Raw genomic sequence first — 19,755 nt, forward strand, 5'->3', positions numbered from 1 at the left:
AATAAACATGGCATAGGGATAAGACAACAGAAAAGAAATAGAAAACAGAGCAAGTGTAAAAAGAAATTAACTAACCAGGCATCTTTTCCACTTTAGAAACAAAGGTGGCTAATTTAACCTTTTTTTATGCATTATTAACCAACCAAAATGTTTCTGGAGCCAGAGATTTTCTTTTGCATTGTGTTTTGATGGTCAGTAAAAATGAAATGAAACAGCAACCTGCTTCATGCCCCATTGGAGTACACGGTCTCCCACCTCAGGTTGAGATTTGTAGTGGCATAATGACAGTGAGAACAGGATGCAAGCAGCCTCTTAACAGTTAGGTTTTTTTTGTAAATGAGACTCTCGATCTCACAGCAGGAGACCACTCTGTAATTAGTGGCTGACTTTCACGTCCTCTCCTTTCTGTACTCAAGCCACACCATGGGATTTGAGAGGAGAACTGGGGAATTCTGATAGATAGATCGGAAAGAAGAGGCAGAGAATTAGAGAGAATTCCTCTCTGTGGAAATGATGTCCTCCCACGCAGGAGAACTGGCAGACAGTTCTTGGACAAAAGGTTTTGCCTGCTCATTAGATAAGCAGGAAACTAGCAAAACTCTTCCAAGCATCCTCACTCTCTCGTCCTCTCTCCCTCTTCTCAAAACACAAACACGCACATGCTGACACAAATCGATGTATACACAGAAGACATTCACGTTGGAGCTGCCAAACTAATACACGCAGAAAGGTACAAAAATATTTTGAAGCTAAACTGGCATGCACGGACTGGTTTTAAAAGAAGTCATGTTCACCATTTCCACCCTCCTTTCATTCACTGGCGGTTTGAATCTGACTCATAACAGCATTCAGTGCAGTTTCTTCATTATAATCTGCTATACAATCAGGCTCCATTTCCCAGTGTAGCCATGACCTCCCCTCTCAGTTCAGAGTATCTGCAGGGTCTTATCCATCTTCCTCTTGTGCGTCTGGGTATTTGAGCTGAGGTTGTGCAATTGCTGCTTCTCAGTGGCAAAATATAATGTGTTACACACAACGATTCATTTCTAAAGGAGTGAGATAGTGGCTGGTGATTAAAAAAATAATTGTCGGTGAAACATAATCTCCTCCACAGGTGAGCAAGTAACTATTCAATGTCTGCCCCTGATTTGACTAAAAAGGAGGATGGTGGATGGTAGTGTATACAGCAGTGCACGTAGTATAGAGGAAGAAATAAGGGGATTTAATTTGTGTCATTATAATATTATACATTATATCAGTTTGGATTATTTTTATTTAGCCATTTCTATCCACGTCAGTGTTTGCTAGTCCCCATATCAACTTACATATTATTCTGCAGAAATCTAATTCAAACTCTAGCCAAAATAATTTGTTTGATTTGTGTAAATTCAACCAGTTAAAAAGACAAATTGCTCAAGTATACATGTGCGTACATGTTGTGATAACGGGGCCTTACCTTAGCTGGGGTCTCCCTGGCTGTTTCTGAATCTGACCAGCGATGTTTGAGTTGAGAGGAGCTGGGCACACATTCACAGAACGTCTGCATGGGACAAACAGATAGGGCCACTAGTGTTGGCGTTTGTTCAAGTCACATGTGCAATCAAGCATGCGTGCACATGCAAACAAACACACACATACATGCATAGACGCACAGGCTTTGGATATATACTCCTGAAAACAAGTAAAGGAATACTTTTTAATCAGGGTTTAGCATCAAGTCAATTAAACTTGTAGGATATTGATCTGGCAGCAGAGGTTTGGTGTTAATGAAATTAAAAACAGGTGCACTAGAGGGGTAACAATGAGCACCCACAATAGGAATGGTTTTACAGGTGGAGGCCACTGACTTTTTCCCTCCTCATCCCTTCTGACTGTTTGGCTAGGGCCAGTGTCACTACTGGTACTGTGAGCTGAAATCTGGACCGTACAGAGGGTGCAAAGGTCCTAGCACATTGGACCTTGAGGGGATTGAGGGGATTTCAAGAGACAGGCAGTTATTCTAAGGGAGCCGGACAGAGCCATAGAAGGTCCTTAACCCATCAGCATGACCAGCATCTACTCCTTTTTGCAAGGAGGAACAGGATGATCACTGTCAGAACTACAAAATGACCTCCAACAGACCACTGGTGTTAATGTGTCTGAGAAAACAATCAGAAAAAGACTTTATGAGGAACCTACATCCTCTAAAGGGCTTCATGGTCACTGCAGAGCACAATGAAACCAGATTGGCATTTGCCATAGAATACCACAATTGGTGCCAAAACTTGCACCCTGTGCTTCTCATAGATCACAGCAGGTTCACCCTCAGCACACCTGAAAGAGTCTGGATAACCATGGTGAATGTTATACTGCCTGTAACGTCATTCAGCATGACTGGGTTGGTAGTAGGTCACTGATCATCAGGGGAGGAATAACCATGGAAGGACGCACAGACCTCTACAGCCAATGGGCAACGGCACCCTGACTGGCATTAGGTATCGAGATGAAATCTTTGGACCCACTGTCAGACCTCATCCTGGTGCAGTGGGTCCTGGATTCCACCTGGTGTCCAACAATGCTCAGCCTCACGTGGTAGGAGTGTGCAGGCTGTTCCTGGAGATTGAAGGAATTGATACCAATGACTGTACCCCCACACTTGCCAGACCTAAATCTAATCGAACACCTCTGGAACTTTATGTTTTAGGCCGTCCAACGCTGCCAGGTTGCACCTCAGACTGTTCAGGTCTGTCAAAATGGAGTCTGCTGCATCATTTTTCCACTTTGATTTTCGGGATGTCCGAATTCAGCCTTCTGTACAGTAGATTCATCATTTTCATTTCCATCAAGTGATGTGGCATCCTGTCATTCCACATTACCCAATCCAATGTCAGTATAAATATTCAGCATGACTTTTCAAACGTTTCCTTTACATCTCAAACGTATCATTAAATTCAGTTTTTATGACAGGTTCAATTTCCAGAAATCATGGACAGAGTTTCTTCTAAAATAGAAAATATCAAAAAGTAACTTTTAATTAACTGCATGCGGGGAAAACACTGTGTGCAAGCAGCACTTATTCATACAGGTAAATGTGTGCAGTGTGAAATTTGAACATGCTTCAGGATACAGTATGTGCCTAGTGCTGCTTATATGTGTGTTTGTCTAGCGGTTCTAGCTGCTACACAGATAAAAGCAGAGTAATTACGGAAGTGTGAGCTTTCTAACTGCTTCCAGAGACCACGTTATTCCATGACCTTAAACACTACTCCTCCCCCACTGGAATTGCTCAATTAGCTAGGGACAATAACCCCAACACAAAAGCACACATCCCCAATCCCAGCTGAGTACTTAAGAATGGATGCAGCAAACATTAGCAATTAATATATCAAAATGAGTTTTCTATCCAAGCCTGGTGTCATAAGATTTTCATTAGTGAATTTATATGACTAAGACTATATGTCTTTACACCTGTTATGAGCAGTATTATAAGATCACTTTAGAGCTGTACTAATTTTCAGTAACCAGGGGGTGAAGTAAGTTGGGTTTGGTTAAGTTTTGCTTTGGTTTGGCAAAGAACCACTGACTCTTATATTCAGCAGACATGGCATGTCCACCCTCCCACACTCATTTTTTACCTCTGGTTTGGCCTTAGAACTATCTGTGTGCTAATTGTTAAGCTAACTTGATTTGTCTGACTGTTGTGATGCTCATAACTCATATGGTGGTTTTGCAGACACATGACTTCTAACGACATACCATTAACTTGCTCTGTTTTTGAACATGTGGCCAAGTGATTAAGGCCCCAGTCACACAAACCTAGAGACCCATCTACAACCAACTAAAAACCACTGGTCATCAGGGAAAAATATGTATTCCCCTACCAGCTGGTGAGTGGTTGCTGGAGGTTGATGGCAGTTGCTGGGAAATCGACTGCTAAAAGCCCCAGTCACCTACATCTGCTGACAAGTCAATGACTCCCTGACACTAAAGAAAGATGTGGCAAAAGCCTCTTTGGAATTGCTTTGGTTGGTCGGAGATTGGCACAGTCATCCAAAGTCCACAAAAAAACCCCAAAACAAACGTGGAAAAACACTGAGCAGCTACTTTTAAGGTTGTAGTGAAACTGTGAAAAGTGCGACACAAAATAGACACAGAGAACTTTTCCCATCAAAATAAAAGTCCACTTTTTCAAGTAGCTTAGCTAGCAGTTTGCAAGTGATTGCAGATAAGTTTGCAACCAATTTCACCTAGTGTCAGTCAACAACCATATGGAAAAGAAATAGCAAAAACTTATAAAAGACTTGCATAAGATGTGGCCTACTCCATATAGTGAATCATATAAGGTTTTACTCGTGAAAGTGGCCACTTTCTCATTACTTTCATATATTGTTTTAGTAAGTATCCAAAAAATACAAGTTCAATTTATATAATTTTTCAAGGGATCTTATATCTGTTTTCACTCTTGTATGTTTTTCATACAAGTTTCACACAAGACAGATACAAACTTTATAAGATTTATATATATCTTTTCCATATGGGCAACCTCGGGCAACTACTTGTCAACCAATGACAGAATACACATTTTACACTTGCAGCTGGTGGCAGCAAGACGCTCAATATGGCTAACTCTGGAGCAATGGGCTTATGACCTCAAATGAGAAATCTCTAAACATTAAGCTTTCTAAATGTGGAAATGGCTGCTTATGGGGGGCAAGTGTGGCAGCTATACAAAGCCACACAGTTACTGTGTGGGCCTTCTGAAAAAGCCACACTTAAAAGAGTCTTGAAATCCACTTAAAGTTGGGAGACTGCTGATAATTCTCTCAGATTAATGCAGGTATGATGGATGCCTTGAGCTTTTTAATGTTAATATTTCAAATATAGTAGCTGTGAAAGTGCATGTTGTAAACATGCAAACAGCAGTTACATGTATGCAGTTGTGCAGCGTTGCTTGCCTTTGTGTATGTTTTGTCAGCTGCGACTTGCCGCGTATGCTACTCACACAGTCATTGTTATCTCGGCTAACCAATAGCTCACCTTTTTGCTCTAAGCATTCATTTCCAGGGTGTAAGACAGCAAGAAAGAAATAAAGGAAGGTAGTGAGAGAGAGAAAAAAGTTAAGGGTGGGTGGATGGGGGAAGCGGGAGATTTGAGAGAGGTGTGCAGAATTCTAATGAGCAGCCTTAGGGTCAGTGATAGAAATCTATGTCTGTTCTGCCTAAAACATTGCAGCTGTCTGTGCAGTACACAGAGAGCTACAGAGCTGCGTTACTAAATAAACACAGACTCCACAGTGATATGACCAACGCACTAACAAATCAGCTACATAGTAGAGTGAAAGCTACTGAATTTGTGTGTCTTACAAATTCATTTTAGTAATAAAAAGCAGGCAAATGTGTTGTGAGTATACAAAATGCGTAAATGCTTGTGTGCACCAACACACATGGGCACAACGTGTACTCCAGTTTTGTTGCAAAAGGGAAAAAAATTTATAAAAACATCACATGTGAACACATACACACAGAACAAAAGCTTATGTGTTGCAGCTGCAACCCACTTAGATTCCTGAGACTCTGCCTTTCCATTATACTGAGCAGCATGGATCAGAGCTTTAGTTTGTTCATTCCCCTGCCTGCTAATGCTCACATTGGGGTTTCATGCTGCCCGTGCACACAAACATATACGCACGTGCCCCACAGTGACACACCAATATCTGTGGAGCTTCTTGTTGGCAGTGGTCCCAGCTTGGACATGACTGCTTGGCAGTGTTTGTCTAGTCCTAAACTGACTCCACAAGCTCCACCAGCGGAGAGGATTTACACTTAATGGAATATTTGGGCTTTTTATTGGTTGGACCTTACAAGCAGAATCCTATCTGATGAGGCACGTCTCGATAAGACAGAGAGGGCTCAGACTTATCCCGGGCGTGCCTGAATGTGTACGTGTGTGCTTTTTCAATAAGCGTACCTATGTATTTGCATGAGTGCATGGATAGTGTGTGAATATAAATATTTTAGGCCAGTATCCCCAGTCTATCTAAGAATATTTGGATTGTGTGAACGTGTTGTTCTTGGGATAATTAGTTCGCTTTGCAGAATACCTTTGCGTGAGACTGTGTGACAGGGACTTTAGCAAGGTGTGTTTTAGCCTAGTGCTCACTAAGCTGATGGAGTAAAAGAGGCTTTGCATATATTCACTTGTGGGCTTACAAATCATTTAATGGGACTTGCAGATTGGTAAATGAGGGGACAGAATGATGAAAAAAGCAGAAAAAGGGGGTATATAAAGCAGGATGAAAAGCAGAAGGATATTGTGTAGGGGTGAACGCCCTTACATAGTTCAGCAGTGTTTCATATAAGAGATTATCTACTTAAGTGTGCATTCTCTGTAGACACTGCTATACCAAACAACACTCAAAACCAAACGGAAACTTTATTAGTGAGAAAATAATGACTAAGTGTATAAATTTGTGCCATTCCTCCAAAATAAATTGTGATGTTCTCTAGCTTGTAATCAGATCTTAAGAAGATAAACTATAATACACCTTGAAATCTATAATGAGACAGATTAGTATTAAAAATATACATTTAATCTAACATTTTAATACCTTAATAACAATTCATGCAGTTATTTCAACAAGTTATTTTCCAAACCCACAAGGAAATATTAATACCCAAAATAATGACTTAAAGTAATTTGATTACATGTAGATATATTATACAATGTAAAACATTACATTTAACAGAATCTCATCAAAACAAATCTACTTGATTGATATACATTCAGTCTATATGAAGCTTTTTTTCCTTAATGATTATTTATCTGAATAGATACACTTTTGATTTTATATACATTTGTATCAGCTGTGTTTTACTCACACAATTGCGTCCTGTTTATGAGGGCATTGAATCATTTTTGAGTGTATTTTACATTAAAATATGGCAATGTAAAATCACAAAGAACTCATTAAGTTCTTGGATTTTAAAGATAATTTGGGGCTGTTTTAAATGGGAGTTAATCCGAATCTTTTCTTTTTTTAAATTTACGGTCATTTATTTCTTGAGGGTTTGTTTTGTTTTTTTTCTTTCTGAGGATTCAAATGTCACAACCCAACAAAATAAACATTGTCTAATCATTAATTCAGGGACTTACATTTAAAATTCAACAAGTTCTGAGGCCGGCCTTGCCAGAATAATGATGATTAATGGTCTTACAGATGCTTACCTGAGATGAAAGGAAGCTTCCAACTTTAACTAAAAGAAAAGACACCCCAAAGCTGCACTGTATCATGTCTGCAGATGATCTGCTATCATCATCTACTTACAGAAGTCAGCCAGAGTGTCAGTATGGGGGTAGAACTTACTGTACCCAGTCACTGGTCCAAATGTTAAGCTATCTGTTGAGTCCCAGTAAACCACCACCCAATATCCATCTTTCATGGATCTTGTCCTTCCCATTGTTATTTATGCAGGACTGAAGATGTATGGAAGTAATCATATTAACAAATATCTAGCAGGGTGAAATTGATTAGGTGCTGGTGTCCTTAAAATAATGGTTTTGTGTGTTTTATGATGGCACAACTATAGTTTTGTTACGGAGAGCTGAGTTAACCCCCTGACCTTAGAAGACCAATATCCACTGCAGCACAGCATCCCCTCAGAGAGAGAGTGAACATGACCACTTGCCACCCGATAGCACTCAACCATCACATCTTTTACTCGTGCACTGCCATACATGTACACACACACACACACACACACACACACACACACACACACACACACACACACACGCACACATGCATGCACATATCCTCTAACACGAGTAAAGGAGCAAACGCTACATTTGTCTTGTGCCATCAGCATCAAAATCTGATCTCCTTGCCAAGGTCAAATTTTTAAGATGTAGGATACCCCCTTTGTGCGAACGCAGTCGCAAACATAGACATACACAGAGAGATAGATGGGCAGACACACACATGCATGGACACACACACACAAGTAAGGGGACCCAGTAGTGCTATTTGAGCTACAGTCATTAGTCATTCTGCAGGGTAGCTGTACCATGAAGCAGGACACCAGTATCCCTAACATGCATGTATTATTTATGAGTGCCTGTACGGTTTACACGTAGTGATATATGCAAATGTATACATTAAGGAGACGCAGCTCTTCATTTTTGCCTATTTGAGGAAGTGTCTGCCTTCTTATCACGCTGCTATTAAAGTAGCAACACTGTGGGGTGGAGATTCATCTTGCTTTTTAATGATGCGTCTTATTTGTGTGCGTGCGCATGTGTGTGTCTGCATGAAGTTCATAAGGGTATCAGTGAATGTGCTTGTGCATCCAGGTAGGAGTGTACTTGCGTGCCCAGGTAAGTGTGTTTCTTGTCCTTGCATGATTGTGCTTGTGCACTTAACTGTTCTTGCAACAGCAATCACAACTCTAAGTGGCCTGCAATTTCAAAGAGAAAAATTGAAGTGGGAGTAGAAAGGACGAAGAAAGACAAGCAAGCTGGTGAAGTTCAGCTGTGAGGAGTCCTTGATGAGAATTATTTTGATTATTCCTGACGAGAGTAACAGGAAAAGCACTATAAATCTATCCTTTTCACTCCACAATAATTTATTGAATGGTGAAGGTGTGCCTTTACCAAAGATATTCTTGTGTTTGTGTGTGCAATTAGGATGCTGTTGCTGTCAACAAAGCATGACTGGTGCATGTATAATCTCCAATAGAATACACCCCTCTTGATGTGCATATGTGCATGAGCATTATGTTTTTGACATTTTATGCAATCATGCTCAAATCCTCCTTACTTGACCTGCGTCTTGCACATTAAAGTTTAATTTCAAGTCAAGACAAGTCAGGTTTATTTGTGAAGCCCAATCTCACATTCACTGTCTTCTTTGTCATCATATCACCAAAGCAAGGCCTGGTTGCTTTTGTTCTGAAAAAGGAATGAAAAACTTAAAGAACGAGGGGATGTCAGTGACATGGAACAAAAAAAATCAAAGAGAAAAGTGAAAATTATGAGTTGAAATGTCTTAGAAGTCGAAGAAAACTCACAGAAATCACGGAAAATTAACATAATATTGCAAAAATTGTAGGTTGAGCTTTTGAAATATGATGTTTTCTGTCTGCAAAAAAGACCCATATGGTAGAGACATGATTTTTAAAGAAATTTCAAATCATTTTATTTTATTAAAAACTCTTTAAGATGTTTGAAACTTACTGCTTTGACACATTTCTCATTCAATATGTAATATTTCCCTACCTCATACTGATAGGCTTTATGTGTTTAACAATTGCAAGCAACACTTTTTTTTTTATCACTAAACGACAGCATAGGACATATAGGTCTTACAAGACATAAAGTAGATGTAAAATATTTACTTAAAGTTCATATTTTGTCTCCATTTGGTTAGTCTCACATAACCTGTGAGAGAAGAGGTAACAATATATGCCTTTTGAAACTGAAAGCCCTTTTTCAATCTTGCTGTTTCACTTCATGCTTACAAAGAAGCCGTTCTGACCTTACGGTGATTGCGTGCTTTATAATCGTGGCTGCAGTGATATGTTTTTGCATTCCAGTGTGTGCGTCTCAGGGACAGTTGGTGACAGAGTCAGTCTCTGTGTGGCCAATTGCAGTGTGAGCTCCAAGGACAGGCAGTGGAGGGTAGAGCGGGTGATTTGTCTCTTAGGATTGAACTCATCCCCCTGCTCTCCTGCTGGCCTCTCCTTCCTCTTCTTTCTCTGCATGCTGTCTTATTTTGAAGGTGAAGAACATTTCTTGCAGTGTTTGCATGCATTCATTTTAGCTGATGCAGCATATTGTCTTTTCCGAATTTAGAGTTTGTGTAGCGTGCACAGTTACACAAGGTCACAGATCCTCAAATAAGCCATTAACATTCACATACGGATATTGTATGTTAAACAAAGCGCTACAGCACAATTTACATATTTGCTTTAGCCCAACGGAGATATAAATACTTATACTGTATATTTTATATATACTATTCTGACCATATAAAACATTTTAAACATTATCATAAAAACTATTCCTTAGGCCTTGGTACTATATTATGCATTTTATTATGACTTTTTAAGTTTATTTTTACCTGGGGATTTTTTTTCTAATCAGTCTGGAGTGGCTGTCTGGGACCAACCAAAGTTCTACGTTGCTCTAATATTGTGATTTCTAGCCAGGATTTGTCTTAGAGGCATTCAGTCATAATCCCACAGATGGTAGCTTCACACCATTGGCTCTTCAGCCAAACACATATGCCAAATGTGTCTGACCCTGTGTTCTGTCTCCGACTAAGTAGGAATACAGCATCAACAACCAGCAGAATTAAGAAAATATATGCGTATATACATATAAACTGCTCATAAAGGGTAATATAATATTTTTGCGAGTCATTAGCTAGGGAATCCAAAGAAAGTGCACCATTTTCATCAATCATGAGCTTTACACAGAGCTGCTCCTTTCAAATCATTGTGGCCTACCATGAAGACACAGCAAATAAACTAATCTCTTATTATATTTAGCACTCTGTAGCATAATCATTTTTGTTGTTTTTAGTTGGAGAAGATTATATTATTTTCTCAAAACTTTATAATCTGTGCTCTACGTATTAGGAATTTCTATTCTGATTTTGAATCATTGGAAAATCACAGAAAAATCAGACAGGCATAAAAAAGCTAGACTGTACACATTGGAGTAAATGCTCACCACTCTATAGCTAATCACGTCTGCTATTGCTTTTTTGCAACTTAGCTTGATATATGAAAACTGTGCTAAGAGGTAAAATAGAAACTCTTTTCATTAAAGTGCAGAAGAACTGTAAAAAAATGGCTAATGCTAGTGTATGGAAACCAAATTGCTCTTTAATAACTCTATCAAGGTTTTATAATGATATATTACTTAAGAATAGGATGTTATGTTAACCAATCAAGTGCAATGACTTGCATTTCTATGCTTTTTGCACTGAGAAAGACTAAGCACAGCAAGGGCATTATTAAGATCTGTGAGTCCTTGACCTCACTTTCAATCCTTAACAGTGGATAACAGTGTATTTCTTAAACATCTTGTAATATTGATGTTAGGTTTTAGTATGAAATGCTTACTGAGTTACTTCCAGCACAAGTGTAGACAGTAACTCGTATTATTTATCATAACATAAATAACTGTAAGACTACAGAAGGTACCTTCTGATATGTTGCTATAATATCTTTTTATTAAAGATCTAAAGAACAGATTTGTTGTTAAAGATATACCCATTAAGTTTAATTGTCTCCCTGACATTTGTACCTTTTCACATTTTCTTTGAAAGTGACATCCTCTACAACAAATAACCAAACTTCTTCAATGTTCTGCATTAGAAAAGAGTATGTGTTTGTGTTCGACTATGATCATGTATGTGTGAACACACCTGTTCATTAAGGTCAATTTCCTGGAGTCCTAAATCTGATTTTCCCTCCTCAAAAGTGAATGTGAAAAGATTATTACTGGCTTCGGTCTTGTTAGCCTTTACAAAGCTTCCCAGAAAGCAAACACAGTAGTACTGCTGCTGGCACTACTCATAAATACCAAAGCAATTTTGTCAATAGGGCCTTTACTGTAATGGAAACATTCTAAACTTCGGTGCACAATAACCCTTCAGAAGCTATGGGCAATAAGTGGAGCACGTACTGCAGAATGGGGATATGCATGCATCGTTAAGGGGCCTCTTCATGTAGAGTGCGGGGGTTTGATCGCTGCCTTTATAAGGTGTAGTATCGGTCACAGGAAAATGTTTGTGTTATTGTATAACTTATTGAGAATGACACAGTTTCAGCATCAGTAAGGGCATATTTTTAGATTTAAAGCTATCAAAGGGCAAACAAATGGAAAAGGAATAGTCTTACGAGCAAATACATATTGCATGGTAAAGCAATACCCTAGCAATGAGTCAAAACAAAGCAAAGCAATGGCATTATGCATAAAACAGTGCTGCAGCAAAAATAAAAGCGCTGCAAGCACTGTTTTCCACTCCACGAGGAAAGCAGTAGTACCCACCTTAGTGAAAAATGGGAAATAAAGTAAAACCCTAATGGCTTGCCCAGGGTTGGTATGGAGTATATACTGCTCAAAAATTGTGATGAGTTAAATAATCAAACTAAAAAATCTTTACTGACATATAATTTGTTGAAAACCAAAAGTCATAACAAGAGCCAGTAGAAACCAAAATCAGCAAATCTTTAAATATTGCATTTAAAATAAGTTAATGTTGTTCACATGTTCCCTTAACATTTTTAGTGGTATGTTTTAATATATTTCTTAACCATATAACATATTTATGTTCATGTATAATAACAATCTTACTAAATTAGTGTTCTGATTTGTGGTAAGACATTTTCCCTCGTGGTGAATTTGATTTGTTTTTGTTGCAAAACTCCTGTTAGATATATCCAAGCATCCCATTTGTTCAATATGGTTTGAAATAACTATTTGCACTTGAATCCGGGAACAACACTGCATACAACAATTTTTTGTATGTACTGTTAAGCTGTTCCATTAACAGTTACTGAAGCCAGTTAATGCAATCCGAATTGCAACCTAGCATATTTTACTTTACTTGGGCTAGTGCTCAAATAAGAAAAAAAAAGTGATGAGGTGGAAAAAATGAAATGCAGGCCACACCATTTGAAATAGAGCACTTTTTTTCCTTTTACATTACTCTGAAAACTTGGATCAAAAGTCACCAGCCTGAATCTTTGGGACTGAGAAGCAGACAAATATGAGAGCAGAAGCACACTTGCTCTCTGGCTGTTTGTAATAGGAACTGTCACACAACTGTCACTTTTCCTGTGAATGAACTAGGGCTGTGTCAAAAAAAGTACTCCAAATGAACAGTCAGAATACGGCAAGGACTAAATAAATGTAGAGTGACTGCATAAACAGACCAATTGAGTGTGGTTAGCTAGTGCTAGACATCAGTCATGCTCAGGAAGTAGCAGACAAGCTTTTCACTGTATTTACTGAACTAGAACTATATAATAACTCAAACTCACCTCATGTCTGGCAGGTTTTTCATACCAACTTCTTGCAAGGGCTAGTGTAGGTTCAGAAGTGACAGGAAAATAACCATATGGTATCCTAATGCTACTAGCTTACTGTTAGCTAGCAAAAACAAATCTTAATATGAGTTTCTAGATTACACATCGACTTGAGTTAAGACTGGCAACTGGAAATCAAATGGATCAAATTAAAAAACTTAACTTAGTTTAATTTTGACTAATTAAACAAGACGATGCAGTCCTTACAGCATGCCAATTCTCCAATTTCAAAACAACAGTAAGGTGGCAAACCTATAGATTTGACCCATTCTCAAAATAAGGAAACTTTAAAAGGAAGACACACAAGAACTTAATTAATGGAGTTCTCTGCTGACAATTTCTCTGGAGTTACGAGATTAAACTGCTTCATTAGTGTCTGGGGAGAAAACAGACAGACGAGAAAGGCAGACCTTGGGGGGGGAGAGAAATGGGGAGACGGAGAAAGAGTAAGAGCCTGCTTTGTTAGTGTTTGAAAGAGCCACTTTCAAGGCAGTAATTATGACGCAGAAAGAATGTAATTATTTTCCCAGAATGCCAGAGGGCTTTCAAGTACCTCTTAATAGTGATGGGTGACAATCTAATAGACTACAGATATAAGTGGTGCACGAGGCTTAATTGGTGTTTAAATGTAAGTGACTTGTCTGAACACATCTAGGCTCTTTCCTAAATGTGTCGACTGCGCCTGCACCTTATGATCCAGCCTGACATGATGTGACAAATTTGATCAGAGAAAAGCAGTATCATTGTGCAACTCATGCAATCTGACAGCTTGCAGTAACAAGCCTGAGGTGTTGCGAGCGTTTTAAGACTGATTAAGCCGCTGTCACATTTTGCACTTCCCTGGAGATTCCTGTTTAGTGCCAAATTCACAATCAGATGTAGAAACTCGATGTGAATAGAGATCGTCACGGGTCACTTGAGAAAGTTAAGTTTCAGATGGCACATGTTGGCTAGGAAAATGAGCCAAACGTAAGACGCTCTAAGTTACCAAGAAGGAACTCAGCTGCATTACTTCATGGTATTTGGATGACCAGCTTTTCTATTTTAATTAATTGTGATTTGGGGATTTATGCTTTACAGGGAAGCACAGTATCTCACTCTAAATGACTTTTCACACATGGGCTGAAGTGTCAAAATAAATGATTCACTATAATGGATAAACCACTTTGCACCTTGTTGCTGCTTTTCCCACTGCACTAGTGTGAACATGGCTTATGGGAACAGAGGCATTCTCTGTATAAGCCCGGTGGGAAAACTGCAGTGATGAGTTAAAATGTCTGGACTCCTAATGGAGGGAGAACACACCACACAATTTTGTTTTTTTTTACTTGAGCCTCTGTCAGCTTACATTTGAGCACTGTCTTCACACAGTCATTTCCTTTCCTCGCTACTCTGCTAAAAAGTTGATTCGAGAAGCTTAGTAGTCTCACTGAAATCATAAATCCATTTTTATTCATTTCCAGATTTTCATTTTGGAAGATCTATTATAAAAGGGGGGAAAAAACTATTGAAAGCTCAATACATACAGCATGCAGTGACATTTCGAGTAAGCCACAGCAACAAAGTGTTGTAGCTTGTAGCTCTAAGAAAATCTGCTCTGAAGCAGAGAGTGGGTTGTGAGGCTTGTGACAGATGTGAACAGCAAGCTGAACTTTATTTTAATAAACACTGTAGAGGGATGTGTTTGCCACCACCCCCAATACCCTGATCACCATTTGACCCATGGCCCGGCTCACAGCCAACTTCTAATTGTGACAAGGCGCATATGGCACACAATTATTCAGAATAATCTGTTACCATGGTGACAGCTGACCCTGATGGCGACTGATGCATGCTCTTTATGTTAGGCTCCGTGGTCAGAGGCAGTTTTTGCCTCTTTGCCCTCCTAATGTGCTGCGGATTAGAGATGTACATTATCACTTTAATCTTCTCTTTAACCCCTTCCATCGGCCTCGCAGCCCCAGCAGAGAGACGCCTACAGCCACTCAGCGGAGCTGCATATGGCCACAAATGACGTGTGTTTTCCTGCTTATGTGTTTCATGAAAGCCTAATATAAACATACGATTTCATTCTCCCCATAGTGCCATCCTATCTCAGTAATCCACTTCACTCGTCATCTCCATCAACTCCCTTTGGTGTCTCTAAGTGTATGCTCATGATATAAATATACCAAGCTGCTGTTAAGCTCTTACTTACTCTGTCTCTCCCTAAGACAGTCATCTTTCACAAAACAGATAAACAAGCCTTCCACTCGGGAGGTGTATATAACTTACTGGTGAGGTATTCCCTCCCCTTCACCTGCATGAGTCATAATTTTTTTAGTAATGGCAAAATAATTTGTTTTGAGCTTAAAAATGTCAAAACTGAATTTTCCTCAGATCAGTGACAACAGTCAAAAAGCCATTGCAAAGTATATTAGGTAAAGATTATGATTTTATTACAGTAATAATTTTGTTTCAAAGATAGGAGTCATTTTTTATCACATTTTCCCAGTGATGCTCATGCATCAATGGCACACACTTGATGCCAAGACTTGAATCGAGTTAAATTGTTAAGTGGATTAGAAACAAATGCTATTAGGGCAGAATTCTTCCATTAGACAGGGAAGTCAGGAACATTGTTCTATAAGTTTCTCAGGTTCATTTATTGATAATATATGGAAGATATCTAAGCCACTGCAGCTTTGTGACCCCTGACACGTCTCACTACAAGCTGACAGCAACTGTTATACCCCACGTAACAGAAATCCCCACAGCAATAACACCACAGCCACCTAAAATAGAAAATACACAATCATCACTTTCTCTTCAGCTGATGAAGGCAGTACCTTAACCCTGGAGTTAAAAGTCAGTCTGTCAGAACAAAGGTTAGTGACCCCAAATCCCCCCACCATCTCTTCTCCTAAACTTGTCATTCCTTCATCCTCCTCTCCTACATCCATTCCTCTTGACCACCCTGCCCCATAGTGCTAAAGAGTTTCTCTCTGCATCTTCAACACATGCAATAAATCAATGTGAGCTGAGTGGCTGTAGAAATAGTGTGAGTCTGATTGATTTCTTATGTTAGCACATTATAGGAGCCTGTGAGGGGGCTGCCAGATTTCATTCCCCAAGTGAGAGAGGCTGTGCGAGAGAGAAAATAAGTTCAAAGTATGGTGGGAATTAAAGAAAGACACTGTTAGCTAAAGAACAATTTTCAAGACTTGTCTGTGATTATATGACAATTATGCTACAGTCTAGTCGCAAATTAAGGGTTGTCAAAAAAAGAAATAGACTCTCAGTTTTATTATTTACTTTTCGCTGCTTTTTCTCCAAACCCTACATCTTTTATAAAAACACCAGACTTCAAACTTTTCTGTTAGATATGTGACAGAAAAGTTTAGCCGGCTTCCCTGGAGCATTTAAGAGCTGGGTGTCTCAGCTCCTGCTCCTTCTCTCCATTCACCCAACTCCATGGTATTTGTTTGCTTTGGCTTTCATTTCATTTTATCAACTGATAAAACACATCAGCACACCTCATGGAGTACTATAGTTTTCTATTAAATGTGGTTAATACATTGTTAAATTCTGGTGCAAGTAGTGTCTTTTCCATTATTTGTCATGGCCCTTTAGTTGTACTGTGACAAATTTGGGGGCTCATCTGGGATTTGAACCTGGAGCCTCTCCAAAAATGTTGGCGGATGAATGTTAGGTATGTGTTGTTTAGTGTAAAACCTAAAGCAACCAGGCCAAAAGCCGCCCAACCAATAACATGATGCCACCAGTTCAGAGGTCCCAGGTTCAAATCCTGGACGAGCCCCCAAATTTGTCACAGTTAGTCAAGTGCCGTGACAAATAATAGGAGAGAAATGACTTAAACCAAAATTTACCTTTTTATTAACCAAATAAAGTAGACAAACATCGTGCTTCATGAGGTGTGCTAATCAGCGTTTTCATCGTAACACTAGTTGGATGGGTGATTGAATGTTAAATATATATGGCTTTGGATGTTGTGATAACCTTAAACAACCAGGCCAAAGCCCACAAAACAAATAATATGGTGTTGGGTGAATGGAGAGATGGAGCAAAAGCTGAGACACCAAGCTCTTAAATGCTCTGGGAAGACTGGCCAGGTGTTTCCTGTTGTACTGATTAACTCTGCCTACCAGACAACACAAATGAACAAACAGCCGTAACACATCATGCCCTGACCAAGACAGAGGGCTGTCACAGATCCAGTCCAGTTCCGTCGCGTGTAAACTTAATTCATTAGTGATTCTGTAAGGAAACTTTAAATAAAGGTGGCAGACAAATGGCTGAGACACTGCTGTGCTGACAGACTTTCTAAAGGCTTTTACAATATCACACAAACCTAGACTGGAAGCACTTGTACCTGATAATCTGACAGCTTGTCTGGAAATTGTCAATTTAAGAGCAAGGTCAAGATGAAAGTAAAAAGAAACTTTTACAAGTGTATAGATTTTAAATTGTGCTTTTACATGCCATCCATGAGACACAAAAATAGATGAATGAAATTAAATAATACTAAAAACACAAGGATAGGGGGATATAGAGGGCAGATAATGCTCAGAGAGAATGCAAAGATAGTCTTAAGATTCTGTTTTGAACTGTTTGATAGTCAGGGACTGAATGCTGCAGTGTTTGGGCCATACATCTTCTAAGTCCTTGGATAAAATAACAAGCACTCCAGCAGAATAACAAAACTAAGACATCAGTTTCAGCAGAGAATAATAAAATCCCCTCTGGCACAATTTAAACAAAACACTAACATTAAAAGCCTGAAAACTATTTATACTATTTCCTATATGGATGTTGTATTAGATTGCAATTATTCTACAGGTGGCTATCAAGTCTACGCCAATACACACTGTGAGAGCCAAGTCAGACAAAATGCCAGTAAAGGACACTGCTTGCCTTTCACACAACAAGAAAATACAAAACCTCTGCCCAGCTGGTTGTTTTTATGCATCATAGAGTTGAATTAATTTTTATGAAGTCATGGTTTCTCAAAGACAAACTGTAACATTTATGGTGAGATCTCAACAGTTCATCCCATATGACCAAGGTTATGAGCAAATATGTGCAGAGTCAGTCTGCAGATATTTGCTCATGGAAGCTCATAAAAGTGGTACTTTCCTTTACTACTGTGTTACCAAGGTAAAGGTAAAGGTAACATGGTAAACTTTACACACAGAGAAGATTATCAGCAAACTATCAGCTTAACTCGTGTTTACCTTTGCCACACAGATGTCTCACTTTAACCAGGTTGGCTCACCAAGGTCATCCCAGCGCTATTCTCGACCGGGTTAACTTCAGAGGATCAGACCAGCAGCTCACTACTGATTAAATTACAGTCATCATTCCCACAGGACTGACAGGAAGACCATCGGAAATATTTGCAGATCAGATTTTAAATGTCAAATCATAATTTGTGTGTAACTATAACACCATTTTCCCGGTGCTTTGTTCATAATTATCATAATGGAGTTTGCAATTATGTACTTCTACCTCTTTCACATGAAAATGGTTTTTGCTGAATAGGTAAATCTAAATCTAACACAGCCTGCTCTGTGATGTTAGTTATTCAGAGCACCTAATGCTAGGCTCAGTGAAGCCAGATCAACCAAAGTGAGTCAGTCCAAGATGAACTTGCTGGTCCATGCTAAGCATTAACATTACAAGCTTATTACGGACTACAGACTCCATGTCAAAATGTATTGCATGTGATATTGAGTATTAGGAATATTGTAGAATGCTATGCCTATTATCTGCTGTTTCCTGGATATTTGTGTCCATTCACGAGCTGCTTTAGCTACCGAGCTTTAGATGTGTACATTTTACTGTAGCTGGTTTTCCTGTAATGTTTTGCATTACTAAAGAGTCTGTGTGTCCGGTTTCATGCACAGTAGGTGTCTGCATGAGTGAGTGTTTGTTTCTCTGAGGAATATGTCGTTCTGTTGATGCCAAATTCCACAGCATCAGCAGAACGAGTGGTCTGCAGTACTCAACATTTCCATATCCAATCACATTCAGGATATAGTATTGCAGAGACGTGCAGAATTTCACCAAAGGAGACAAGACAAACCACATATAATAATTATGCTCTTGTCTAGTGAAGCCATACGAGGGGCTCAAAAACTGCTCTGAAATGAGATGTAAGTTGACATAAAGCATAATGGTTTTCTTTTTGGTGATTAAAAAAATGCAAGGTAGATGATGTATGACAAAGCCCATTTCAGCAGCTCTGTGTCTGTGTGATTTTTTTTTTAAATGGGCTGAGAACAATAATATGTTTCTTCCCAAAGATATAGTAAATCCAGCTATGTGGGCTAGGGAGGGATTTTTAAAAAAAACAAAACGCAACAACAATCATTCTCCTACATTTTTTTTGACAGATTTAATGTTTGAATCACTTAAAAGGAGGGTTTTGGAATAACAACAAGCCATGGGAGTGAGGCCTACAATCCTCATTTATTCAAATGTGCCACTTTCCCCCAGCACATCTGAATAATGGCACACAGTCTGCCAGATTGGATTTTTGATGATGAATAAATAATGGATGTTAGTGGATAAGTCTGTTAATACATTAGCCATGAGTTTGTCATAACTGTTTAATTGGATAGCTGCAATAAATACATTTCTGCATACCCCCCTGCCTCCCTCTGTGTCTGATTAGTCC

General features: G+C 39.0%; 1 protein-coding gene and 1 long non-coding RNA gene across 3 annotated transcripts in view; one reads left to right on the forward strand and one right to left on the reverse strand.

Annotated features, from left to right (window-relative positions):
- The window catches only part of LOC309711856, a 33,296-nt gene extending 14,827 nt beyond the window's left edge, over positions 1-18,469 (forward strand). Inside the window, exon 3 of the long non-coding RNA XR_014278121.1 lies at positions 18,324-18,469. This is a non-coding gene — a long non-coding RNA (uncharacterized lncRNA). The remainder of the gene's footprint in view (positions 1-18,323) is intronic.
- The window catches only part of fibcd1b (fibrinogen C domain containing 1b), a 123,934-nt gene that overhangs the window by 93,116 nt on the left and 11,063 nt on the right, over positions 1-19,755 (reverse strand). The window contains exon 2 of one of the 2 annotated variants that reach the window (XM_082542362.1): positions 1,457-1,540. The exons of the other annotated variant lie outside the window; for it this stretch is intronic. Coding sequence (XP_082398488.1) covers positions 1,457-1,540 — 84 coding nt within the window. The remainder of the gene's footprint in view (positions 1-1,456; positions 1,541-19,755) is intronic. 2 annotated transcript variants of the gene reach the window in all.

This window comes from Aulonocara stuartgranti (assembly GCF_965226115.1).
Source record: "Aulonocara stuartgranti genome assembly, chromosome: 7".
Taxonomy (NCBI): Eukaryota; Metazoa; Chordata; class Actinopteri; order Cichliformes; family Cichlidae; genus Aulonocara; species Aulonocara stuartgranti.